General features: G+C 34.8%; 6 protein-coding genes and 1 pseudogene across 6 annotated transcripts; 2 read left to right on the top strand and 5 right to left on the bottom strand.

Annotated features, from left to right (window-relative positions):
- Window positions 1-1,050: 1,050 nt before the first annotated feature.
- On the bottom strand, window positions 1,051-3,924 carry LOC106437525 (F-box/FBD/LRR-repeat protein At1g51370-like). The gene is made up of 4 exons (XM_013878426.3): window positions 2,886-3,924; window positions 1,790-2,685; window positions 1,555-1,695; window positions 1,051-1,454 (listed from the first exon to the last, which is right to left on the bottom strand). The coding sequence occupies exons 2-4, from the start codon at window positions 2,660-2,662 to the stop codon at window positions 1,170-1,172; spliced, it is 1,299 nt and encodes a 432-aa protein (XP_013733880.1). The 5' UTR covers window positions 2,663-2,685; window positions 2,886-3,924; the 3' UTR covers window positions 1,051-1,169.
- A 2,144-nt stretch (window positions 3,925-6,068) lies between these two features.
- LOC106443366 (cytochrome b5-like) lies at window positions 6,069-6,998 on the bottom strand. Its single transcript, XM_013884929.2, has 3 exons — window positions 6,816-6,998; window positions 6,626-6,692; window positions 6,069-6,538 (listed from the first exon to the last, which is right to left on the bottom strand). Exons 1-3 carry the CDS (start codon window positions 6,981-6,983, stop codon window positions 6,285-6,287), a joined length of 489 nt encoding a protein of 162 aa, XP_013740383.2. The 5' UTR covers window positions 6,984-6,998; the 3' UTR covers window positions 6,069-6,284.
- A 1,272-nt stretch (window positions 6,999-8,270) lies between these two features.
- On the bottom strand, window positions 8,271-12,770 carry LOC106441684 (annotated as a pseudogene).
- LOC125575401 (uncharacterized AAA domain-containing protein C24B10.10c-like) lies at window positions 12,559-15,310 on the top strand. The gene is made up of 4 exons (XM_048765100.1): window positions 12,559-12,765; window positions 13,968-14,253; window positions 15,101-15,246; window positions 15,299-15,310. The coding sequence occupies exons 1-4, from the start codon at window positions 12,559-12,561 to the stop codon at window positions 15,308-15,310; spliced, it is 651 nt and encodes a 216-aa protein (XP_048621057.1).
- On the top strand, window positions 15,076-16,209 carry LOC106443365 (outer mitochondrial transmembrane helix translocase-like). Its single transcript, XM_048773704.1, has 2 exons — window positions 15,076-15,628; window positions 15,716-16,209. Exons 1-2 carry the CDS (start codon window positions 15,314-15,316, stop codon window positions 15,911-15,913), a joined length of 513 nt encoding a protein of 170 aa, XP_048629661.1. The 5' UTR covers window positions 15,076-15,313; the 3' UTR covers window positions 15,914-16,209.
- Window positions 16,210-16,648: 439 nt separating this feature from the next.
- Window positions 16,649-20,507, bottom strand: LOC106443363 (oligopeptide transporter 8-like). The gene is made up of 6 exons (XM_013884927.3): window positions 20,370-20,507; window positions 19,672-20,193; window positions 19,448-19,545; window positions 18,116-18,947; window positions 17,864-18,046; window positions 16,649-17,372 (listed from the first exon to the last, which is right to left on the bottom strand). The coding sequence occupies exons 2-6, from the start codon at window positions 20,161-20,163 to the stop codon at window positions 16,758-16,760; spliced, it is 2,220 nt and encodes a 739-aa protein (XP_013740381.2). The 5' UTR covers window positions 20,164-20,193; window positions 20,370-20,507; the 3' UTR covers window positions 16,649-16,757.
- A 1,543-nt stretch (window positions 20,508-22,050) lies between these two features.
- Window positions 22,051-25,569, bottom strand: LOC106443362 (oligopeptide transporter 9). Its single transcript, XM_013884926.3, has 6 exons — window positions 24,967-25,569; window positions 24,249-24,346; window positions 23,589-24,158; window positions 23,147-23,408; window positions 22,814-22,996; window positions 22,051-22,734 (listed from the first exon to the last, which is right to left on the bottom strand). Exons 1-6 carry the CDS (start codon window positions 25,471-25,473, stop codon window positions 22,114-22,116), a joined length of 2,241 nt encoding a protein of 746 aa, XP_013740380.1. The 5' UTR covers window positions 25,474-25,569; the 3' UTR covers window positions 22,051-22,113.
- Window positions 25,570-26,245: the final 676 nt, after the last annotated feature.

Genomic DNA, 26,245 nt, shown 5'->3' on the forward strand with positions numbered 1-26,245 from the left:
TGTTTGAATCCGTACTCTTCTACAGCTTCTTTCAGGAGACTCACAAACAGAGGATGGCTCAAGAACATGAACGGAACCACGGATTGTAATCACGATGAAAGTGAAATTGAATGTGGAAGTGGTCTTTCTTATAACATCTGCTGTTTTAATATGTCTTCATTTACGGCTTCGGAATCGTTTGGGAAAATGCTAGCGCCTCTGCACTGGCATGATTACAGGAAGAAGTTTGGGAAGCGGGAAGATTTTGTTACTACGATCTCGAGGTCTGTCTCATCTCAATTCCCAAACCATTTAATGTCTTCGAAAAAAACATGTTATAACTTGTGTTTGTCTTGCAGTTATTCATGATAGTGAAAGAGCAAGGCATGAAATTCTCCTATCTTATTTTTATCTATTTTGTTTAACTGGTGTATGAAGTCACCAATCATGGATGCTAAACTATACATTTGATTTTGGATTTTAATAGTATCCGTATGCTCAAAAATATATTGTTCTGAAAATTTTCCCAAGCTCAAGTCCAAATGATGTTATAGGCATGCCAAATGAAATGGAAGGATGCAACTTACTCTGCATCAAATACCAATCAAAGTAGGAAGACTTTGAATGTGGTATCCAGAAATTAGGAATCTTAGAATCTCCTCAGAGATGTCATCTTTAAAGCTACTAGATTCGAAACTGTTGATTAAAAAAAAAAAAAAAAACTGTTGACTGAAGTAACATAAAGCTTATGAGAAGCCAATGTAAATTCCAAAACCACGAAAAAAGAAAAAAAAAAGATCACCAAAGTTATTAAACCCGAAGCCAAACCAATCAATCGGTAACCTTTTGTAATGAAATGCTTACGCATGATCACACTGTGACTGTCACTACCCTCAAAATCACAAACCCTAATGAGAGATCGGTTTTATTTATAAGATCCCTCTACTACGTAACATAACTATTTTTTTAATGTCTACCGCAACAGCTTCCTGGAACTTGACAAACTTAAACACGCAAAGAGCAAGAAAAAGAACATACTGATATAAATATCCAAGTAACGCTGTAACAATATGCTGAAATGTTTATAAAATTCAAAATAAAGTTGCTAATCGGTCATTAATACATGAGAAATGTTCCTCAAACCAACCATTTTTTAACATCCAAATTTACCTCAAATGAAAATGTCTTTTTTAGAGAACAATGACTTCACAAGCGCTGGAACATCTGGGCAATGCAACGACTTCTTTAAGGAAATCACGCATGCCCTTTTTGGTATAGTAAGTATCAAGCCTTAGTTTCTCCAGGATTGGTGAGTTCTTGAGGAAGTATCTTACTAGCTCTACTTCTCCTTCATACCTTGGGATCAAACGTTTCAGTTCCACGACCTTGAGAGATGATACCAAACACGGAGGCACTGTTGAAAACATCAGCTTTGGTTCTCTGTTCTTCTTATAACTCGGGTCCTTGATCAACTCCTGCAAATACATAAGATAAAAAAAAATTAAGAATAAAGTGGTAGATTAAAGCTTTTCACATACAATTTGCATAACTCGAAGGGTTATAAAGCATCATTACCAATATGAGAGATTGTAGTTTTGGGCAGCTTTCAAGAATGGCTGGCAACATTTCAAGATCGGATTTAGAGAACTTAACATGCAAACGGGATAGGTCACGGAACTGAAGCAATGGTCCTGGTTCGGAGTGTAGAAAGATGTTCTGTAAAAGAATAAAACAAAAACAAAATGTTGGTTAGAAACTTTTTGAGGAAGAATATTGAAATGCTCAAATTAATATTAATTAACATGACTACCTTCAAAATGTAACTACTTGTAACAAGGCCTCTGAACCTCGGAATATCGGTGAGAGTATCACAAATTAAAAGTTTGGTGCAAGTCACATCAGGAAAGACCATATCAATATCTAGTGTGGTAGAGCAACCCAAATTGATGATCATGAAGTTCTTTTCTAAATAAACCGTAGTCCTCAAACACTCGAGTAGAGGAGCATCAATCTCAACTTCTGTATAGGTATCTATGTGGATTCTCTTTAGCGTATTAGAGCGCACTTGTATAAACCTTTCACCACTAGTTCGTCTGATAATGATTAAATCTTCCAGAACTGGAGAGCCTGAGATAAGTTTCTCCACAGTTGGCTCAGTGAGATCTCTAATGCATTCTAAATGCATGGTCTTTAGGCATGGCAAGGAAACAACCTCCAGGTTAGCCAAGACAACCCAACAAAGGCGTAAGTGCACCAGCGTCTTGCATGTATATAGACTGACGGGCATCGTAACATCGCAACAAGTGCCATAATAACAAACATCGAGATGCTGAATCCTACGCCTAATCGCAATATCAGTCCATTGGGTGAGAAGGGAGTGACAATCAGAATAGTGAACACTTAACCTTATTTTGTCTATCGTTGATTCCCTGTGTGAATCAAAAAAACTTCGAACAAAACTCACAAAGGTATCCATATCAGAGAATTCAAAGGACTCTAAGTCCAATCCACGAACATTCTTCCAGTGATTAATCCATGTTTTGGACAAAACGCCTGTTCTTACAGCAATCTTTGTAGGAACACGAGCAAGTATGCCACTTATCAAGACATCAGGTAGTTGGCATATCCAGCTTCTTTTCGACCCTTTGTCACATGTTTTTGTTTTTCTCTTTCGACCCACCATTTTTTTTCCGTCACACAACTAGTCTGCATCATCAAGTTTTAGACAAATGTAAACTGAAATTTACAGACACAACAATCTAGTTTCCAATCAAACACGAAATAAGGATGCGTAAAAGTTACGGTCTCATATGAATTGCAACCAACCTAAGTCTAAATGATACCCTAAAGAGATAGATAGAGGGTCGACGATAAAATCAAGGAACAGTAAAAGAAGAAGAACGTACCTGAATGGAGTCTTGATTAGCACTGAAGATCAAACCTCATCGGCCGCCTTCACGGTCATGCTTTCTTATCTGTAGCAGATGATTTGTGTAACATATATATATGAGGGATGAGGGATAAGGGTAAAAGATAGGATTCTTTCGTGTGACCAGTATGAGTTTAGGGTTTCTTTATGAGAAATGGGAAATGGACACGTTGAAGGCAAAAAACGCCTAGCAGTTTATGGTTTGATGAAAACGGTGCCTGAAAAACGACGTCGGTTTTTCGACAAATCAAATATATTGATATCATAAAGAGTTTGCCAAATGTAACCATTTCAATATTATTATTGATCCAAATTTAGGATTTTGTAACAATTAAGTGGAGAGCAACCAGCTATTGTTCCTCTCCCAAGGACATGTTCTTATGCGTTACTCACTTTTCCGCCGCTAGGTAGAAATATTACTTTCTGTCCGTCTTAAATTTCTCCACGGAAATCTAATAGTATAAAGAAATTAATAAGTTTTTTTTTGTCATCTGGTAGATTTATATTAACTTGAACAAGAGAGTACACAAAGCCAGCAAAGGTGATCAGACCTTTCTGGAGCCATAAGCCGGTGAGCTGATGGAAACCATCCGGAGACACAGGTTGGTACAAACATTGAAACCAGAAACTAGAGTAAAAGATGAAAGAAAAGTTGAGGAGGAGCCAGGAGGAGTTACATGATACTCCTTTATATACTCTTTATTAGCTTATCACTTTTCCGGTGAAATTCCAAAATGCACTTAACATTGTTTTGACAAATAAAATTACTTAAAATGTTGTATGTGATGTTCCCATTCAGGTATTATAAGTTCAAATTTGTCATGTAAGAGAGACAATACCTCTTGGGAGTGTCTGAGTGGGACCAGCTAGTTTTGTCCCGACCCGAACCGGGTAAATCCAAACTGTCTGAGTGGGACCAGCTAGTTTGGTCAATGTTTTACACTACACATACATAAAGATTGGTGCTATAATCCTACAATGCGATATGTCGAATTTGTGCTATAATTGACGTGGTAAAAAATTATGTACTTTTAAAATATATTAAAGTCAGGAAATAATGCATTTGTGCTATAATCGTACAATGCGATATGTCGAATTTTGTACATTCGGAAGAAAATAATTGTTCCAGAGACGTATGATCCTAACGAGTAAAGGAAATGTTTAACAAAAAGTAACATGATTGACGGCCAAACGCGTTAAAATCAATTTTTTTTTCAACAAAAAAGACCATCAATTAAATAATTAAAAAGTGTACACATTTCTTTATAAAATAAAGTTCAAATAATATGGCATTCCCATTACAAAATTGAAATTCCATATTCCTCGTAAGAGATGAGAATCATTATTCATTGTATTCAATTACTCTATTCTTTTTCATCATCATCACTAACTAAAACCGAAAATTAAGCAAACCAAACCAATTTCAGAAGAAAAGTCAAATCAATACCAATCGCATGTCAAACCAAACCAACAAATCCAATTACATATCTTCAGAAACATCGCAGATGGTTATTGTGGTGGTGGTTGTGTCCGTTACCGTGACTGTGACGGCGATGAGTCTCCTGGTCGATAATTTCCTGAACATGCTTAAACTCATCGACACGGCAAGGAATCGTAATCGGACCTGCGTGTTTGAATCCGTACTCTTCTTCAGCTTCATTCAAGAGACTAGCAAACAAAGGATGGCTCAAGAACATCAACGGAACCACGAATCTGTGAAACCCTTCTTCATCTCCTTCGCGTCCCACCATGATCGCGACACAGCCTTTTGGAACATGGTTATGATGATGGAGTATGTGGAGATGCGGAACATGAAAATGAAAATTGAACACCATCTGCTTGCTCATGTTAGAAGAAACCACTAGAAAAGGGCCAAGGATCGACGGCAGAAGAAATAATGAGAAGGAATATAGAGAGTGATGAGTCGGTGAGAGATCTGGGGATGTTGCTCATGACAGTCTATGCATATATGTTTATGAGGGATAAAAGGTAGGGAGGATTTTTAGAGAGAGAGATATAAGGGTATATATATTATTACACACTGGTTTAGGGTTTTGCTTAACGCGCACACCGCTAAGCCTTTTTCTCCTGTTTAATTTTGTTTTATGCGTCTGTTTTATTGATTGATGAGCTGGAATTGACGTGGTAAAAATTACTGTGCTGGAAATGTTTTACCAAATTACTTTTCAAATTTCGATCTAGATGGGTTGAAAACATGGCCTCAGGAACTTTATACATCAAAGCGTTGTAATATAACGTCAGCATAACCTGGGATGTCATGTCGCTAGCGCCCCTAGTCAGCACAAATGACAAAAATGTGTGTTTGTCGCCTTCTCTCAGGTGCCATTATTGGCGCCGATACATCATATCTCCAACAACTAGAAGACACATGTTGCTTACTTAGTTTGTGGGATACTATTTGGTTTGCTTCTTATCCGGTTCATCTTAATATCTTATCATACTATTTGGTTTAGAAAAAATTCGAACCAGAGTTGGTTCAATAGATATTGGTTTGAAAATTGCAAATAATATATCACGGTTGAATTTCGTGGTATTGCAGTGATAATTTTTATCAAGCCAAAATTTGAGACCGATCACGTCCACTCGGTTTAGTTTGGTTTCGTTCATAATACATCTTTTTAACGAAGGGAATAAGAAGCCTCCAAAGTTTGCCGACCGACCATCATGTCGAAACGATATGACAGATGACTACAAGCGTTGGATGACCAAGAAAGTTGGAATCATGTGCTCAGTTTTTATATTTCTTAATACACGGTAGAGAAGGCAGAACTAAGTCTAAACGCAATTCAAAAACCAAGTGTCGTTAGATTGAACGATTATATAAATGACTAGTTTAGTCTTCATTAGGATTTTGACGTTTTGAATCGAATCTATTGAAAATCAAACACATCTAACTTAGGCGATATTCAATACAGAAAGAAACGAAATGTATGTTTTGAAATACGAATTGAATGTTCTCCTACAGTCCTACTAATACCTGAAAATGCTTTGTCTATTGATAGTAATGGTTATTGACATTTGGCAAAAAATATATATGCAAAAGCGTTGACATTTAATTTAATAAAGTTGATGTCAAAGAAAAAAAAAGAAGAATTATAAGGTCTGTCATGTCTGAGTTTTCTTTGACGTATATATTTTTGCATGTTTATTGTAGTACTAATGAAAAGAACAAGACATCACAATCAGCAATGACAACAAACCAGATGATGATAAACTATGACAAGACCAGCAACACATTGATTATTTATTCGTAGTAGTTTCAATAAGAATCGCCCACCCTTTAAGGGGACAGATGAAGTTTAGGCGAAAACAAAAGGAAAGATAACTCAGAAAGAGTTATGCAAAGCCTTTGCTTCTACTCTTTCTTGGTATATTGACGGACAAAGAGAGCGAGACCCAAGATCAAGATTGGAAAAAGGAACTGAAGAATCTTGATGATGAATCGTGGTGTCTTGTCTTGGTTGTTAGTGGGTTGCACCGGTGCAACGTATGTCCTTGTAGCTGGAACAGTAGTAGACGAGTCGATCTCTCCAATGTAGTACTCCTTCATAAGTTCTCTTGCGTCCTCGCTGTGACCAACGTCTTCAAAGTCAATAGTAGCATCTTTCCCTGTCAACAAACACCATAACAGAGCAGAAACATTCATGGAACAGTTTCAACTGGATCAGAGAAAAGTTTGAAGACTTGTTCAAAAACCTGCTAAGGCAAACAAGACATCATCGCCTCCAGGATGAACATCCATGAATGGGGTCACATCATACACCTAAACTCAAAAGTAAAAGAACCATATACATGAATGGACACTGGATCAGCTTCAAGAACTCAACTATGAGCAGTAGACAAGAAACCATGATTTCTCAGACAAAAGAGACAAGATGTAAGTAACCTTGCCCGAGATAATAAGCCAACAATCATCGCGTTTGTTGTGCTGTGAAACTTCATCGAAAGTAAAGACCTTCTTGTCTGAAGCCATTTCTCCTTTGGGATCTTTCCACCGCTTTGCTTTCAGATACAGAAGCTCTCCAAAGACTCGAGTGGAAATGTGGTTCCTCATGACAAACTACTTAAATTGTGTACACAAAGACTAAACTACCCTTAAACTTTTTGCTTGACCAAGGGTAGTTTTGGTCAAGATGTTCTTTGACTTTTAGACAGATCGAGTTAGGATTTGAGCAAATCGAGTTGGGATTTGATCTTTTATTTTATGGCCCATGCCGTACTGACAAGTTAGCTTCCCAATGAGACATGTGGTTTCAGTTTGATATTTCCAGTATTTTATAAGACCAAATAATAAAATCTTTGACATAACATGCATGTTCATTAAACCTTACGTTTTCCACGATTTTGCAAATAATCATTTGATTATTTTTAAAGAATACTTTCAAATATTAGTACAAAAATACTTTCTGACTCTCCAGTCCTTCTAGAAGCACTTGACGAGGTATACGTACCTTAGGAGTTCCATCCTCAAGAAACACAGGTGTTGTAACTTGGTGAAGGTCTCTTAGTCTTATCCATTTTTGCGGCCCATGGATACTCGTTTATAAGCTCCACAGAGTTCTTGAACAGAGAGGGTGCAAAAGCAGGAGCAACATTCCCTTTGAGAGATGGAGATTTCAAAGTGCTTGCCACTGAGATTCTGATGCTAGTTCTGACAAGAGATTCCTTGTTGTTTGCTTAATGATGGCCACTGAGATTCTGATAGCTACAAAGTTTGCAGCTTACACACGGTGATTATATAGAGATAAATGGGTATTATACAATAGTTATGGACTATAGTTGTAAATATGCCATTAAATTCTCTATCTTAATTCTTGTTGTTCGTTACAAAAGCCACCTTTTGACTACGTATAGCCGTATAGGAAACCTAGAAATATTAATGCATATTTACAACTTTAGTCCATAACTATTGTATAATCCCATATATCTCTATAGATTAACTTCAGGACAGTTTGTGAATGCATGCATGTCTCTATTACTTTTAATTTTGTCTCTCTTTTTATTATACTTCCGGTTTGTTGGAGATCGATGGTAAGTGAACGTTATTATCATGTTTCAGAGCTTCGCTAGACAAGCTTCATATAGACCAGCTCGGGATCAGACAGCTTCATTGGTCAACTGCAAACTTTTGCGGGCCTCTAATGGCAAACCAGAAGGTTGCTTAGAAAAATCTACACAAACACGCATTCTCCTGAATGAACACTAGGCCCTTAGAAAGTTGACATACTGGTTTATCTTTCTCAGGAGCTAGTTTGAGCTGTTGGAGTCAGTAAATATGAACCTCAACAGCTTTTCAAGATTCATGATTACCTCAAAACTCAATCGAGGGTGTCCTTAATTATCTGCTCAAAAAAAATTCTATGGATATAGTTTACCTATTAATCATCACGTTTAGCTAGTACTAATGAAAAGAAAAAGACTTTATCATGCTGAAAAGAATGCAAGAGATACGTCTCAAACATTATCCTGTTGGTAAAAGCACTCTTTTCCTTGACCATCAAAGTTAAGAAAACATCTCAAATCAACACTAAAAAGAAACCAGATGATAAACCACGACGACGAGACTGACAACACATTTATTATTTATATAAGGTAACACAAGAAGTCTAGGACCACAACAACGGTAATATTTAATTTCGCAAATACGGAGAGATGAGAAAGGTATAGGAAGTAAAAAAAAAAGCAAAGCCTTAACTTCTACTCTTTCTTGGTATATTCACGGACAACAAGAGGGAGAATCAAGATTAGAACAAGGAACTGCAGAATCTTGATAACGAATTCTGGTGTCTTGTCTTGGTTTTAAGTGGCTTGCACAGGTGCGACGTATGTCCTTGTTGCTGGAATAGACGAATCGATCTCACCAATGTAGTACTCCTTCATAAGTTCTCTTGCGTCTTCGCTGTGACCAACGTCTTCAAAGTCAAAAGTAGCATCTTTCCCTGTCAACAAACACCACAACAGAGCATACACATTTATGGAACAGATTCTACTGGATCAGAGAAAAGTTTGAAGACTTGTACAAAAACCTGCTGAGGACAAGAAGACTTCATCGCCTCCAGGATGTTCATCCATGAAATGGGTTACATCGTACACCTAAATTCAAAAGTAAAAGAATCACACATACACATGAATGGAAACTAGATAAGCTTCAAGAACTCAACTATGAGTCTATGAGCAGTAGAATGGTTTCTCAGACAAAAGAGAAGACATAAGAGCATCATTAGTGGAGGATGTCTTAAACTAGGTCTCTACATATTATTATATCAATATCTAAAAACAGTTTAATTATATAACTAACATTTATTATGTTAAAAGAAATTCAACTATTTACAAAAAGACTAGTGTAGAAAGACCTCATGTGTAAAATTTCTTCATAAAGAAACATTTCTGATTTTGTCTACATTATCTCTCTCACTTTTTAAATTTGTATTAATTTATTGGGGAAGAAACTAGGGTCTTTAGGAATTAAACCCCTCAACTAAAGATGAATCGTAAAAAAAACCCTCAACTAAAAATTCTGTGAAATAAACCTTTAACTTTAATTCCGTTAACATATGTTACCCTCTGTCTAAAAAACCGTGACAGAGAGTGACATATGTTAATGGTTTATAAGTTGAGGGTTTATTTCACTGGATTTTTAGTTGGGGTTTTTTTTTACAATTCATCTTTAGTTGAAGGGTTTTATCACTAAAAGTCATTAAATATTATTAAATTATTTATTATCATTTATACATTGTTTTAGAATTTATAAGCCTTTAAAACTAATTTATAAATTTGAATACATTAATAAAATTAATTTATACATCTTAAATTAATAATTTTCAGCACTACTTACAACTTATTATAACTTTAAAATATTAAATTATTTGATATTTGGCAATAGTGATATAAAAGAATTTGTGTGTTTATATCGTCTTTGTCAAATATGAAATAATTTATAGTTTCTAAGTTACATTAAGTCTTAAGTAGTGTCGAGATAATTCATCCATGAAGTCAATCTTTCTATTTAGAGTATGACGCATTTTTTTCTATTTTCATGATTTCTGTCATCCGGCTCATACTTCCCCTCCCCCTTCCAAAATAATGCATGATTATTTTTATTCTCATTGATTTCTGAATAACTACGTTATATTTTTATTTTCTTGATCAATAATATATTTGAAACATAAAGTAATACAATAAATCAAGAACAATATAGGAAAATAAGAAAGTATGAGCCGGATGACGAAAATCATGAAAATAAGAAAAAGTACGTCCTACTCCAAATATAAAAATTAACTTCATGGATGAATTATCTTCGACACTACTTAAGACTTAATATAACTTAGAAACTTTCAATTATTTGATATTTGACAATGACGATATAAGCATACAATTTTTTTTAATATCACTATTGCCAAATATCAAATAATTTAATATTTCAAAGTTATAATAAGTTGTAAATCATGTTGAAAATTATTAATTTAAAATGTATAAATTAATTTTATAATAGATTAATGTATTAAAAATATAAATTAGTTTTAAAGGCTTACAAATCAATCTAAAACAATGTATAAATGATAATAAATAACTTAAAAACCCTTTAATGACTTTTAGTGATAAAACCTCTCAACTATTTTTGAATCGTAAAAAAAACCCTCAACTAAATTTTTAACATTATAAACCTTCAACTTATAAACCGTTAACATATGTCACCCTCCGTCACGGTTTTTTAGACGGAGGGTAACATATGTTAACGGAATTAAAATTGAGGGTTTATTTCACAGAATTTTTAGTTGAGGGTTTTTTTTACGATTTATCTTTAGTTGAGGGGTTTAATTACTAAAAACCCAAGAAACTATGATGAGAAATTACATCACTTGCGGGTGCTCTAACTAACCTTGCCGGAGATAATAAGCCAACAATCATCGCGTTTGTTGTGCTGTGAAACTTCATCTGAAGAAAAGACCTTCTTGTCTGAAGCCATCTCTCTCTCCTTTGATATCTTTCCGCTTTGAGATTCAGGAGCTCTCACCCTTTAATAGGCTAAACATGGAAGTGAACATGGGGTTCCTCACCTAGTTACCTACCTAATTGTGTTCCGAAAAATACCAAACTGCCCTTAATAATTTGCTTCTGGAAAGATGACCAGGGGTAGTTTTTGGTCAAGATGTGCTTTGACTTTTAGACAAATCGAGTTGTGCTTTGAGCAAATCAAATTGGGATTTGAGCAAATCGAGTTGTGATTTGATCTTTTATTTGATGGCCCATGCTGTAACGACAAGTTAGTTTTCCCATGAGACATGCGGGTTTCAGTTTGATGTTTCCAGTATTTTATAAGACCGAAAAAAATCTCTGACATAACATGCATGCATGTTCATGAAACCTTATCTTTTTCACGATTTGCAAATACTCATTTGATTATTCTTAAAGAATACTTTCAAATATCAGTAAATAATATTTCATCAAAAAAAAGCATATATAAAAAATATTTCAAATAGTATTCACTATTCATTAAAAAATAAAATGACGATTATATTTCTATTTATGACTAATAACTAATTAAATATTTGAAATTTATTTCTTTTAAATATATAAATAATAAATTATACATAAATATATATATCACGTCTGAATTTAAGATTTAGTGGTCAATTTAGAGATTTTGGTATTTAGAGTATGAATTCAAAATTTAGGATAATTTTGTATCTTTTTTTAATTAATGCTATTTTGAGATTTTCACCATGTATGATATTTTCTGATAAAAATAAACCAGTACTATTGGTGAGATTTGTCCTTCTTTAATTTCAGTTTAACTTTATTCTGATAATACTAAGTTTATTTTCTCAGACTTAAACATAAATGTAAATATGAATTAACATTTTTTGGTAAGATCATTAACATTATTTTTGTTTCAAGTTTAATAAAAAGTTTTGATTTGTATTCAAGTTCGATCGTTTTTTCAGATATTTTGATTCGGATAATTTGGTTGGACTGGTTAGTAGATTAAACTGAAAAATGACTATTAAATTTAACTCTAAACAATAAATTACTGTACATTTTTATTTAGCACAAGTGATTTTTTTTACTGTACTGAATTTTTTGTATTTTTTAGTTATCCGGGCTGTTCGCTCGGCTATCGCACCGACCAACCACTAAACTTAGCGAACATCTTGTGATGAAATCGATGAGGCTAAAATCCCTGCCGTTAAATTGGGCTTTCTGAGGCTTTGAAACTTCCTACCCAAAATACCACGAAAGGCCTGGTAAATTATATTACGACAATACCACCGGGAGCTGTCCGATGTAACTTCGGTCAAAGGTTTTCTTCTTCTTCTCGACCCAGCCACAGGATACGTGACTATGGTTAGATAGATTAGGATATTTTACATTAAGAGTTGCGGTAACTTTCTATTTAATAATAGTTGGTTTTGAAGTTTTACATTTTTGATAATAGTTTAATAGTTTTCCATTTTCAACAAATTTGTATCCCTGTATAACGGGTTTCATATGATTAATAATAAACAAGCTTCCAAGAATTAACATAAAATTAAAAAAAGTAAGCTTATTGGTTCATATCAAGTTATACACTCGTCAAGAATTAAGCCTGATATTCTTCAAAGGGTTTTTGCTTGAGAAAAGAGCTCGTTATGCAGAGATCTTCAAGAAAGAGAGATTCAAGTTTCTTAGAGCAACTGATTCTCTACGTAGCAGGCGCTGCATTGGCTAGCTTGTCTCTATACTTCTGTGCCCGTCACTCCGACCCGAACCGTGACGCTTCTGATAAGGCCCTCGAGCGTAAGAGAGAAATCGCCAAGCGTCTCGGTCGTCCTCTTATCCAGACCAATCAATACGAGGTAATAAGTCTTGTCTTTTCCACTTAAGAGGTTGATTGTTTGTGGTTTTTGATTTAGTTTTTGGTTTTTGTTTTTGTAAAAATCATTTTTCATCCAATCAAGTTTTAGTTTTTAGCTTTTGTTTTTGTAGAAACCATTTGATTTGCCAATCAAGATTTCTAATAAATAGATTCCCTAAAATTTAGGGAAACTAATTTTTGAAAAGTTTAACCAATTTGTGAAGAAAAACCAAAAACTAACTTTTGTGAGCTTTTGAAAGAAAAAACGAATTTTGATTTTTTTGGGTTAGAAACTACAATATTTAGTTAATTAATAATAATAAATAATATTTTCATAAAGATAAATAATCATACAATTTTTGGTACATTAGCTATAATTTAAACAATAATGTAATATAATTTATTTATATTTAATATCTGTAAAATAAATTTATATAGTTTATAAATAATATTAATTAATTTTAAAACTTAGTTATTAATTTCTCTATATAAAATAATAGAATAATTTTAATAATTACTAGTCACATTAAAATAACTAAAATTATAAAAACATAATATGTTTTAGTAGTACAATATATTGTATTAGTCATGAAAAATAAAAATAACCATTCAATTTTAAGAAAATATAAATAATTTATTTGAGAAATTTTATAATTAGTTTCACAATTTTAAGTATTTTTACTTTTTATATAATTTATAATATTTAAAAAAACTATTTCTATTTAAGTTTATAAAATTAAAAATAATTTATATAAGAAAATTTTTCTAAGTAGTTTCAAACTTTTAAATATTTTTATTTTTTTGCAATTTATATAAATTTTATGATAAATATTTTATTATAATATATTTTTTAATAAAACTATAATAATTAAAATATTTTATTGTTTTTATTTTAAATAATTATCACAATATTTTGGTAATTTTAATTGTAAATATAAATATTTATTTCTATTTTGTTGTATTATTTCAAAGTAACTCATTAATTAATTTTTGCAAAAACAAAAAAAAATACTGCAAAACCAAAAACCAAAATCTAAATCTAAAAACCAAAAAGCAAAAACCAAAAGCTGAAAACCAAAAACCAAAATCTAAAAACCAAAAACTAAAATCTAAAAACCAAAAACTAAAACTAAAAACTACTGAAACAATCATCACCTAAATAAATTCGTTTCTTTACTTTTTTTTTTTTTTTTTTAATGTCAGGATGTAATAAACTCACGAAAGATAGACGTGGAGTTTGATTCTATTGGAGGGTTAGAGTCAAAGAAGCAGTCTCTGTACGAGCTTGTGATTCTACCGCTGAAAAGACCTGAGCTTTTCGCTTATGGGAAGTTGCTTGGCCCTCAAAAGGGCGTGTTGCTGTATGGTCCTCCTGGAACCGGGAAGACCATGCTTGCTAAAGCTATTGCGAAAGAATCCGGAGCTGTTTTTATAAATGTGAGGGTCTCTAATCTGATGAGCAAGTGGTTTGGTGATGCACAGAAGCTTGGTAAGGATGTAGTAGACATGTTGATTATTAGTTTATTACTAACTCATAATGGTCATGTTAGAGCATGGTATTCTATTTTCCACTTTAAAATAAAATTTAGAGTAAAAATACTCTATTGATATTTAATTGGGCAATTGTCAATAATAGCACGTTTTGAAGTTTATGTCTCAAAAATAGCATTAGAAGGAGAAAGTCACAAAAATGACATTCATTAAAGGGTAAAATATCTATAATATCATTGGTTTAAAATTAAATAAACAAACTAAAATAAATAAAAATAAAAAAAATAAAAAAAATAAAAATAAAAAAAATAAAATTTTTTTTTTTATAGTTTCAGATTATATGTTTTCAGATTCGAAATTTTTATAATTTTTTTTTTAAAAAAAAAATTTCAAAATTTTTTTTATTTTTTTTTCAGATTTTATTTTTATAATTTAAAAATACTTTTTGAAACTGTTTTTAAAATTTTTATTTTTTATTTTATTATTTATTATTTATAAAATTTTAAACCCTAATTCCAAAACCCCACCCCTTAACTCTAAACCCTAAGGTTTGGATTAATTAACCCTAGGGGTATAAGTGTACATTACCTCTTTAATGAAACCTATTTTTTGTGACTTTGAGCCTTGAGTGCTATTTGGGAACAAAAACTTGGTTTAGTGCTATTCTCGTCTTTTTCTCTATTTAATTTTCACTTTATATAGTAAAGTAAAAAAACGAGTTACTTTATGAGTAGAGTAGTGAACAAAAATAAAGTGAACTTTTGGAGTTTTTTTTTTTGAAAGAATATTTGGAGATAGTCTTATTAATTAGTAATGAGATGTGAGTTGTTCTGTTTTTTCTCTAGTGGCTGCTGTGTTTAGCTTGGCGGAGAAGCTCCAGCCTGCGATTGTTTTTATCGATGAGGTGGATAGCTTTCTTGGCCAGCGAAGGTCTACGGGTAATGAGGCGATGGCGATTTTGAAGACGGAGTTTATGGCTTTATGGGATGGGGTTGCTACAGACAGTGAGTCTACTGTGTCCTGTTTAACCGTTGTTGAACTAGTGCAATCTCTAAAGTATGTTTGTTTGTGTCGTAGAGAATGCGAGGGTGATGGTTCTTGGTGCGACAAACAGACCTTCGGAGCTGGATGAAGCGATATTGAGGCGTTTTGCTCAGGCCTTTGAGATAGGGATGCCTGATTGCAAGGAGAGAGCTGAGATATTTAGAGTTGTTTTGAAAGGGGAGAGAGTGGAGGAGGGTATTGACTATGATCTTGTAGCTCGGTTGTGTGAAGACTATACCGGATCAGATATCTTTGAGCTCTGCAAGAAAGCAGCTTACTTGCCAATCAGAGAGATACTGGAGGAGGAGAGAAAGGGCAGACCAGTTCCGGTTAGTAGTTAACCGGGTTTAGGGAATGTCAACGTTTCCCTTTTTCCTCTACCTGATGTTTTTGAGTTGGCTGCATTGTTTTTTCAGGTGCCTAGGGCGTTGACACAAATGGACTTGGAGAAGGTTCTTGCAACCTCAAAGAAAGCACAGGTTGCTGCAAGCGAGTACTCTGGTTCAAGGTTGCAAGATTCAAGCTGGAGAAGGCCAAAGGATAGCGACAAGGTACAAGCAGTTATTAATGGCATCTCAAGGCTTTTAGTCTCTGGGATGATAAATCAGCAGTGACTAACAAAGCTCAGAGAGCTTATTTTCAAGTGTCTTGGCGATTGTATTCAGCTTCTCCAACAGAGTATCCCTTTCATGTCAGCAGACTCCTCTTCATCATCATTGTCGTCCGTAAACCATCTGCTACAACATTGCCACCTTGAACATTGTAGCGTTAGATGACTCCATTTACTGGCTTGTTTGGTTCAAAAGCCTCTTTCCTCTCAATGAAAAATGTCAGAAACATCATTTGTGATTTCTTGATCTGTTTTTAGTAAATTTATTATTTCAAGCAAAGCATAGGTGGTTATTATTCATTTATCATTTCTTGTCCCTCAGTTTTGAACATGGAGAATGGAGACTATAAATGGTGTTAATCCATTTTAATACAAAAAATCAAGTTATAGACTATTTAATGTGTTTAAATATTATTTATCAGATTTATTATATTTGTAGAGTTTTAGTTTTAAAAATAATAAAATATATCTGAAAACAGAAGCTAAAACATTATTTTAGGACACTAGATATAGCCATATAGGGCCCCCCTAGATATATTCAGTTTTAAACATCTACAATTATTCTAATATAACAATTGTTTTGAAAGTTATGTGATGTAAATTTATGTATATTGTGTTTATTTAAAATACTTTTAGGAACAAATAAACATGAAATTTATTTATGTTTCAAATATTTTATAATCAAATGGATAATTTTGTATAAATATAATTATGTGAAAATATGTTTGGTCTATCTATAGAGATTTTAAAGCATTTTCATCTCGGCATTTTAATAAGTAAACATTTTTATAACTTACAAAATAAAATCGGCTTAATTTAAACTGCTCTTAAGAACCAACATAAATGGTCTAGAAAACAGGACAACCATGAACAATCACACCTTTTGCAGTTGGACATTTAGCAACAGGACAACCTTCACCAGAGTTTCCCCACCAACCAAGCATAATGTCACTACGTTGCAACGCAAGAAACAAAAGCACAGACATAAACCCAGTTCCTGCATCCATTCCTCCAGACAGAACATAGTTGTATCTCTGCCACCACTCTCTTTTGTACTTAAACACGAAATGTCCAAACACAAACGCCATAACAAGCCAGCTCGTGAAGTTAACCGCAGTAGCTGGTGGCATTATAGCAGTGGCTCCAATCAGAACCGGCATGTGAATGTTTGAGATCCATTTCTTCTTTGGGAAGATTCTTGTGGCTAAGTAGACCAACGCTGGAGCTATTGCCCCTCCTAAGAAGAACCAGTTTATGTTTGCGTATTCTCCAAGATCACCAAACATTCTTCTCGGTCCTACAAGTCCCCAGATTACTGATGCGTCGAAGAAGACACGATCGGTTGGGCATGTCCATTGACTTCCTGGTGGAAGGAGAGAAGTGTCGCAGAGGTTTGGGATCTCGGCCATTAGCCACCAAGCTGTTGATGCATAAACAAGAACTGCTACTAAAGTTCCCACTACCTGTGAAAAACGACAGCAATAAATTAGTTAAACTGTTATGTTTTTATAGATTTAAGTGACACACTAGTAAGAAGAGCCAAATTGCATGGTCCAGTTTGTAAATAACCAAGGCTAGCTCGGCCGTAAATAGGTCAGGTCCTAACATAACCAAATGAAACATTTTCCTTAGGCATCAAAATTTCAAAAGAATATATTTTTATAGACACATATCCTCAGTTTTTTTTTTAGTTAACGTTCTTACTAAATTGTCTAAAAACTCCCAAAATCTTCACGAGCTGATTCGTGGAACCGTCACCTAAATGTCTAAAGTATACAAGATTTGCATGTGGGAAAGTAATAAGACTCAGGGGGCATGGTGCCAGGCCAAGATTAAACCCTAAGAGATTAGGGTATTATCAAGGCCAAGCTAAATCATCTGGGGTTGGATTGGTTTATGGCAGCACTTCTAGTAAGTATACAAGATTTGCATGTGGGAAAGTAATAAGACTAACCTGTGCCATAAACATGGTTCTTGGGGGAATTTTCATGTAAGCTCCAAGCTTCAAATCAGCAAGGAAAGTCAAAGACTGAGACATGCTTATGTATCCGTAAGTCTTGAAGCATATGTTTGCAACAGGTCTCTCTGGATAAGCATACCCAATGATGTATTCCGTGATAATATTCAAACCCGGAGCCTACAACAAAACAAAACCCGGTTTAATCATCACAACCGGTTTAATATGTATGTGTCTCTCTCTTCAAACCTGGTTAGTAGTGGCCTTGATCACACCGACGAGAGGAGTGAAGAAGATAGCTATCAAACAAGCCAAGAAAGCTCCCCACCAAGGAAGCTGAATCTGCGTCTTATAGTAAAAACACATGAAGATAACAACTGCAATATTCACCGCGAAAATCGAAAGGAACCACCAGAGAGGAACTTCTTTGTAATTCCTTTTCATGATTTTTGTATGTATATCCATTTTCTTGTTTCCACGAAGCACTCCTTTGGATTGGTTCCAAAGATCTTTGCCGTTGAAAAGCAATACATGGACAACACTAGCAGTCAAGGTGGCGAAACCTAGCCCGTAAGAAACAGCAAAGAAAGTGCTCATGTGGACTGGTCCTGCCTCTGCGTACGCCTTGTGATCAAGCCGGAACTCGTCGTTGATGATGTTCCTTACCTTGTACTCTTGTCCGTTGGATACAAAGAGTTTTCCGGAGTAGATTGGGAAGGTTCTGGCGTGGAAGAAGTCTAGATAGTACGATAAGGGTGTGATTACGTACATGAGAAGAAAGAACCCGACCGCTATATTTGCTGTCGCGAAGAACGGGCTAGCGAGTGGGCTTCCGAGGTAAGACGCAATGGTTGCCCAGTCTAGACCAAAGGCTCCGATACCGAGACCAACTGACCCTGAACCGAGCTGGTTTACTAAAATAGATTTAGGTCTAATCCAACATAGCCAAGAGACGGTGGTCAAGAGACTGAAGAGGTAACCGGGAAGAATATAATATGAGAAGCTGGTGACTAGCGCGATAACAAAGAACTGGTTTCTAGTAATTCCCCATTTCGATTTCACCTCTTTCTCGTGCAACGCTCTGTATATGATCAAAACAAGAGATTCTTTAAGTTTGGGATAATAAAGTTGGATCTGAGATTTGTAGAGCCTATAAACATTTTTAAGATTAATCTTAATTAAAAAAATTGATAATTCATGGGTCTGTGTCATTCGACTAATATATAATATTCGGTTTGTTTCAAAATAGTTAATGTTTTGGTTGAAGACTTAGTCACAAAAATTTAAATATATACACCACCTTTTTATACAAAATAGCATTAAAAATGTAAACCAAAACTAGTTTAGCTAATCATCAAAAAAGTTATAAAATATCATTAATCACACTGTTTTCAATAAAACTAAAATTAATATTAAAATATCAAATCATGTATTTTGAAACATTAATTTTTTTTCAAAATATCATCTATTTCCGAACAAAGGGGGTAATTTTTTAAAATTGAATGTTTTATCTGAATGTGCCTATAACCGGCCTGTAATATATAAGACATAGCAACATATCGAAGTAATCGATATCGTTACCTGAAAAGAGATACTTGAACGAGATTGCTTGGCCACCACATCTCACCAGGCTCAACTAAATGTTTCCTGTACAAACCAGCCCAACCAAATCCCAATACCTTGTGCAAGAAACAGAATAAAACCTATTAGTTCTTATTTTTTTGCTAAAAAAACCAATTAGTTTTTCTTTCACAAATCCTTAAACCTAGAAATTCATTTGGAATTAAAAAAGCTATCAAATTTACCTGAGTTGTGATCATAATGAGTAAAGCAGGAAAGAAATCAAGCCTTCTCTTGTAAAAAAGCTTAACAGCACTAAGAATATGACTAGCGTAAACAGCTCCGGAGCCTGAGTTTGCGAACACAGTTATAAGAACATGTTCTTTGGTACTAAACGGACCAGGATTCATCGTGAAAGACCACCTAGTCCCTTGGAAAAATCTCCTTGTCGGAAGAACCTTAGCCATGAGATGACCAATGGGAACAACAGCAATCTGAGCAGACACAGATGAGATGGTCAAAGGGTTGGTTCTGTACCAAAAGAACTGGTTGACAAATGACAAGAGGACGCACGCGGCTATGCCCAAAACCCACATCCTGAATGTAACCGTCGGTGCAGTTGGATCATCGGTTTTAGGCACGGTTAACTCCACTTGTGGAACTATACTTATTTCATCGTCGGCGTAAGGATCAGATTCCGACTCAAGTCCCGATCTTATCTCTGTCATGTCTCTCATTGGTCTTCAAAAACACAATGCTTTGTCTCTCTGCTATGGATAAAAATAAGATAAACGTAATGTTATAAGTTTGTGTGGACCGTGTGTTTATGTAACCGTTCTTGAGATTCTCTTAAAATATGCAAATACATATACGCTCACATTCATGTAAATATCATATACACAAAGGATAAACCACAATAAAGATAGATAGATAAGATACTCACATACTGAAGAGTTTTCTTCCTCAAGTTGTGGTTGATTTGAGATCTTGATTGAGTTATATTATTTTCTTTTGGGTGCATAAAAATAATAAGATTGTTTAGACTTTATAGTAATTTTGGTATCATATCTTTACAGAGCTTTTACATAAAAGGAAGTATGATACGGATTGAATTGGATTATTATTCATATCAGACCTTTATTTTGGTGTTGATGACCATTGACTGTAATAAAGATGTAAGGAAACTTTCTTCTTTTTTGTGCACAGACGTAAGGAAACTTATTTTTTTTAACTAGTGGAGTAAAATGTTTCGTTTTGGTTAATAAATCTGAAATCATCAACTTTATATGTGCCAAACGAATAAATTAATTATTAAATAAGCTGCAAAGTTATTCCCATTTACATAGGAGTTTTTGTAAAATATATTGTTTTTTTAATAATCTGGATTAATATCCAATCCTGAAAGGCCGATTAATCTAATAATCTTATGGAGGGGGACCTACCGATGATACAAAAGCTCGGTTGCTGTATGTGAGAGTTAGATAGCCACCCTATCTGACCACATTCAGACGGATAAATCTAAGTAGTAGGTTTCAGATCCGGAGCTTAGCACTTTTCCGAGCATGCCATACCACCCAATACACCTGCGTGGTCAAAATGTTTCTTTTTGGTTAAGAAATCTTAAATCATTAGCTTTATATGTGCCAAATGTTTGATTCTGATAAGAGAATCTTACTAAAATGTTTTATTCAATGACTCTTAAAGACGAGGAGTGAGAAAAGTAAAAACATTAATTAAGTTTGAATGTTATCATCTAAATTTACATGTAGTTATGTAGTCGTACTGAATAAATATAGTCTTAAATACAAATTCGATAAGAACAGTCTAACGCAACGCATTATCATTTACTAACGTATTACGTATACATTAATTACTTCAACGTGATTGGAATTTTTTTTTTAAAAGTTGTGTTAGAAATGACAAAGCTTGTATGGTCCGAGAGATTTTAGGCCATTCATTAGTTTTTTTTTCCATCGGCCATTCATTAGTTGACTAGCAAAGGGTACTGAAGTTTAGGGTAAAATTAGGAGCCGATGCATCAAAGGGTGGATTGACCGGGAAGTTTTGCATTAATATTTTTCCTAGAGAAATTATAAATTTTAGAAATCATGTATGTTAAATTTATAACTCATTATATATTTATAATTTATATATGTTTCTTTTAACATCTGGTTCTTAATATAAATTACTTACAACATCATAATCTAAGAGCTACATTATTACATCTGAAACATAAATATGAAAATAAAAAGTTTCATAATTCATTTATGCTTTTCAAGTTCAAATTAAACCGAATTCAAACCAAATTTTTATCAGAAAGAAATGGGTTATTTAGTTCTATTTTCGGTAAAATCAACAAAATTGAAAAGAAAAACTGAATTCAATATGGATTGACTATCTTTTGGAAAGATCCATACCATTAGTCAAGGAAAATAAAATACACATTTACTCAATTTTTTAGGAGGAATATGTTGTAAGAACAAAAGAAAAACGTAAACAAGCTTTAATAATCCACGAATAAAACGAAATAAAAATAAAAGCTCTTGTAGAGCTATGTACAAAACATATCCAATAAACCAACTAACTTCACTACCACATGATAAAAAAAAGATTTTTAAAAAAATAAAATAACTAAGAGAGAAGAATGAACAACGAACTATAAGGATTTTTACTTAATTGTGACAAGGTCAGTAAACGGGACATCCATTCATTATAACGCCTTTAGCGGTAGGACAAGACGCGAGGCTACAGTTTGTACTATCATCAGCGTTTCCCCACCACACCAATCCAATTCCTTTGCGTCCTAGCGCTAGAAATACCAGTATTGTCATAAACGCGGTTCCCGCGTCCAAACCTCCCGACAAAACGTAGTTGTACTTCTTCCACCACTCTCTCTTGTACTTAAACACGAAGTGTCCAAATATAAATGCCACGATGCACCAACTCGTGAAATTAACCACCATCGCGGGTGGCATCATCGCGGTTGCTCCTAAAATAACCGGGAAATGTATGTTTGAGATCCATTTTTGAGCTGGAAACGCTTTGGTCGCTAGCCAGACTAAGAAAGGAGCGATTGCGCCTAAGAGGAAGAACCAGTTTATGTTTGAGTATTCTCCTAAGTCACCGAACATTCTACGTGGTCCGACAAGTCCCCAAATTACAGATGCATCGAAGAAGACACGATCCATCGGACATGTCCATTCACTGTCGGGAGGAAGCAAAGATTTATCACATAGATGAGGAATCTCTGCCATTAACCACCAAGCAGTTCCTGTGTAGACTATCACAGCCACAAGCGTCCCAAGCACCTGAAAAAAAAATCTTGTGTTACTAATTATACCGCGTTTTAATAAATAACTAACGATAGATTAAGTGGTAACTGGTGACCTGTGCCATGTACATGCTTCTAGGAGGGATCTTCATGTAAAGGCCGAGCTTGAAGTCTTGGATAAATGTTAGAGCCTGAGTCATGCTGATGTATCCATACACTTTGAAACACATGTTCGCAACCGGACGTTCTGGGTAGATGTACCCGATTACATATTCGGTGATGACGTTCAAACCCGGTGCCTAAAGCAATAGGAAACTTATTAATATAAAGTTGTCACTTACGAAAAATATAGAAGCCGATTAGATGGTTATATTTCAACAAAATTATTCAGAAGAATAATTCATAATACCCTAATATTTTCTCAACTCTTATGTAGTTTCTTTAGGTACCTGATTAGTGGTGGCGTCGATAACACCAATAAGAGGAGTGAAGACCACGGCAATGGCACAAGCTAGTAACACTCCCCACCAAGGTAGCTGCACGGTTGCATTGTAGTACACAGATATGAACACGATGACCGCAATGTTGATTACGAGGATCACCAAAAACCACCACATGGGAACTTCTTTATAGTTTTTCTTCATGATTCTCGTGTGTATATCCATTTTCTTGTTCCTCTTGAAAGCTCCTCTTGTTTGCTTCCATAGATCACTTTCAATTAAAGGGGTTATAAGGAGATGAGTTAGAAAGTAATACCAAAAAGATCAGTTCAAGAAAATAAAAAGTTCAAAACTAATACCAAAAGACTAGTCCCTGTCTATGGAAACTACCTCGTTAACTAAAATCAAGATATAAAAATTTTATTATGAAGAATTGATTGTGTTTAGTTACATTCCATGGAAGAGTAAGACATGGACCATAGTTGCGGACAAAGTGGCAAACCCAAGACCATATGTAACCGCAAAGAAAGTGCTCATCTGGATAGGGCCAGTCTTTGCATAGATGTCTCGGTCCAGATGGAACTTGTTATCAATGATGCTCAAAACATCATAAGACGAGCCATTCCCCATGAAAAGCCCACTTGAGAAGATGGGATATGTTTTGGCATTGTAAAGATTAAGCCAATAGCAAATCGGAGTGACGACATACACGACCACCACAAAACCAACGGTAACGTTGATGGTAGCGAAGATCGGGCTAGCGAGTGGACTGCCAAGGTAAGAACTAATTGTAGCCCAATCAATACCAACTGCGCCAATACCAAGACCTTGTTCACCTGAACCGAGTTGGTTAACCAAAACCGATTTTGGGCTAAGCCAACAGACCCATGAAATGGAAGTTATCATTGTGAATAGATAGCCTGGGAGAATGTAGTATGCGAAGCTAGTCACAAGGACTATGAGGAAGAATTGGATTCGGGTCATGCCACCCTTTTTCTTCTTTTCCTTCTCGTGCAAGGCACTACAGTGGTATAGTGAACTAATTAAGTAGTCGAACACTAATCATGAAAAAAAATATATATTTATATAAAAGTGTGATAAATAGTATTACCTGAATAGAGACACCTGAACTAAATTGCTTGGCCACCACATTTCACCTGGCTCAACAAGGTGCTTACGGAATAGACCAGCCCACCCAAATCCGAGAAACTACAAAAGAGTTTTCATAGGTGAAAAAGGTAAGAAAATATTCCACCAGTGGTCTCAATATTGTAAAAGTAATTATCAGTAAACTTCAAACCAACGCCAACAATATTTTTGACTTGGACAAAAAATGAGTTTCAAAAACTTAAAGAAGTAAATAAATTAACAAAATTCTTAGTTTAGATAGTTTAATGTTTGTAACATTCGATTTGACTATTAGAATAGAAATTCCTACTAAAGAAATTGAATGAATAAACACAAATATCGCAACCAATCCAAACGATGAATTCTCTAACTTAAAAGGTTAAATAAAGTAACAAAATTATTAGTTTAGATAGTTAAATGTTTGTAATGTTCGACTTGACTATTAGAATATAAATAATATAAATTCCTACTAGAGAAATTGAATGAATAAGTACATACTATTGCAAACCAATCCAAATGATGGATTCTCTAACTGAACAACAACGAAAAAGAGAATCAGTAACATATAACTACATCCGAATTTAAAACAACCAAATTACATATTTCTAAAATTCTTAACAAACGATAGTAACGATCCGTTAGTTCAAATAGAAGAAAGGGGATTGCATGCTTAAATTTAGGGCACAGAAGAAACATTTTACCTGAGTAGTGATCATTATGAGAAAAGCCGGTAGAAACGGAAGAGATCTCTTGTAGTAAAGCTTAATAGCACTAAGTATATGAGTCGCATAAACCGTTCCTGCTCCAGAATTGGCAAAAATCGTGATCATAACATGTTCCTTGACATTAAAAGGACCAGGATTCATGTTAAACTCCCACCTTGATCCTTCCAAGTACTTCTTATTTGGAAGCACTCTAGCCATCAGATGACCGAGCGGCACGACCGCTATCTGAGCCGAGATTCCGGTTATTGACAATGGCATCCGTCTGTACCAGAAAAACTGGTTTATGAACGATAGTATGATACAAGCTCCAAGACCTAAAACCCACATTCTAAAAGTGAGAACCGGTAACGTTGGATCATCGGTTTTTGGGACGGTTAACTCAACCTCCTCCACCGCGCACCGGTCTAACTCATCGACGCCTTCTTCTATTTCCATGGCTGCGGTCGAGGGCTTTACAGTGGACCCCTTTACAGTCGCCGCCATTGGAAAATATAGGAAAGCTATTATGGACTGATAATGAGTATCGTGGGAGGTGTGGTGAATCTTATATAAGGTTAAAGGCGAAAAGAAAAAAATTTAGATTAGGCGAAGATTCTCGTTATTGAATCTTTTTTTTTTTTTGTGCACCAACTGATTAAATAAAACTTAAAGGTTCAATACAAAAGCATTTAAAGTTTGCTTGGCTAGTAAGTCAACAGAGGAAACAGAGTCTCTGTTAACCCAGCGAAAAGAAACAGAGGTGAACGCCTCTTTCAACGTTTTGATGTCCGATAAGATTCCATGCAAATCTGCGTAGGATGAGTCCTCTAGTATTGCTGTCACCAACATCTTCGAGTCTGATTCAAAAGAGATTTGATTGTAATCTAATACCAGTGCCTGCTCCATTGCTGCGCGCAAGGCAAGCCCCTCCGCCACGAGGGGTGATTTCACATAGGTGAAAATTTCTGAATCCGACCTATTGAGACCAGAATTCAGTTGTGAGAAGTTCCAAGCTGCTCCCGCAGCCATTCTTTCCTGATTCCAGGCAGCGTCAGTTTTGCAGGTGATTCCAATTCTTATTGTTTCTCCCGCCCGTTTCTTGGAAGGTTCAGGGTCCGTCTTCTTTTCCTGCGCTACTGCCCATTCCTTAGCATCCACAATCGCCTTCGTAACCACTTCCTGAGGTGTAAAGATTTTCTCTTGGAAGATTCTGTAGTTTCTTGTGGTCCATAACCTCCATATTACCCAGGCTGTGATTGAACCAGCATTTACTCCC

The sequence above is a fragment of the Brassica napus genome, chromosome A3 (assembly GCF_020379485.1).
Source record: "Brassica napus cultivar Da-Ae chromosome A3, Da-Ae, whole genome shotgun sequence".
NCBI lineage: Eukaryota > Viridiplantae > Streptophyta > Magnoliopsida > Brassicales > Brassicaceae > Brassica > Brassica napus.

Coding starts and splice junctions, on each gene's coding strand:
- LOC106437525 (XM_013878426.3), bottom strand. CDS start 2,662: ATGGTGGGTCGAAAGAGAAAAACAAAAACATGTGACAAAGGGTCGAAA. Junction 1,696..1,789: donor CAAGTAGTTACATTTTGAAG/GTAGTCATGTTA, acceptor ATTCTTTTACAG/AACATCTTTCTACACTCCGA. Junction 1,455..1,554: donor AACTACAATCTCTCATATTG/GTAATGATGCTT, acceptor ATGTATTTGCAG/GAGTTGATCAAGGACCCGAG.
- LOC106443366 (XM_013884929.2), bottom strand. CDS start 6,983: ATGAGGAACCACATTTCCACTCGAGTCTTTGGAGAGCTTCTGTATCTG. Junction 6,693..6,815: donor GGCTTATTATCTCGGGCAAG/GTTACTTACATC, acceptor TTTTGAGTTTAG/GTGTATGATGTGACCCCATT. Junction 6,539..6,625: donor TGTCTTGTTTGCCTTAGCAG/GTTTTTGAACAA, acceptor GTTTGTTGACAG/GGAAAGATGCTACTATTGAC.
- LOC125575401 (XM_048765100.1), top strand. CDS start 12,559: ATGCAGAGATCTTCAAGAAAGAGAGATTCAAGTTTCTTAGAGCAACTG. Junction 12,766..13,967: donor TCCAGACCAATCAATACGAG/GTAATAAGTCTT, acceptor TTTTAATGTCAG/GATGTAATAAACTCACGAAA. Junction 14,254..15,100: donor TGGTGATGCACAGAAGCTTG/GTAAGGATGTAG, acceptor TTTTTTCTCTAG/TGGCTGCTGTGTTTAGCTTG.
- LOC106443365 (XM_048773704.1), top strand. CDS start 15,314: ATGTTTGTTTGTGTCGTAGAGAATGCGAGGGTGATGGTTCTTGGTGCG. Junction 15,629..15,715: donor GAAAGGGCAGACCAGTTCCG/GTTAGTAGTTAA, acceptor TTGTTTTTTCAG/GTGCCTAGGGCGTTGACACA.
- LOC106443363 (XM_013884927.3), bottom strand. CDS start 20,163: ATGAGAGACATGACAGAGATAAGATCGGGACTTGAGTCGGAATCTGAT. Junction 18,047..18,115: donor TCAAGGCCACTACTAACCAG/GTTTGAAGAGAG, acceptor GTTTTGTTGTAG/GCTCCGGGTTTGAATATTAT. Junction 17,373..17,863: donor GAACCATGTTTATGGCACAG/GTTAGTCTTATT, acceptor CGTTTTTCACAG/GTAGTGGGAACTTTAGTAGC.
- LOC106443362 (XM_013884926.3), bottom strand. CDS start 25,473: ATGGCGGCGACTGTAAAGGGGTCCACTGTAAAGCCCTCGACCGCAGCC. Junction 24,347..24,966: donor TCATAATGATCACTACTCAG/GTAAAATGTTTC, acceptor ACTCTTTTGTAG/TTTCTCGGATTTGGGTGGGC. Junction 23,409..23,588: donor GTCTTACTCTTCCATGGAAT/GTAACTAAACAC, acceptor TTTAATTGAAAG/TGATCTATGGAAGCAAACAA.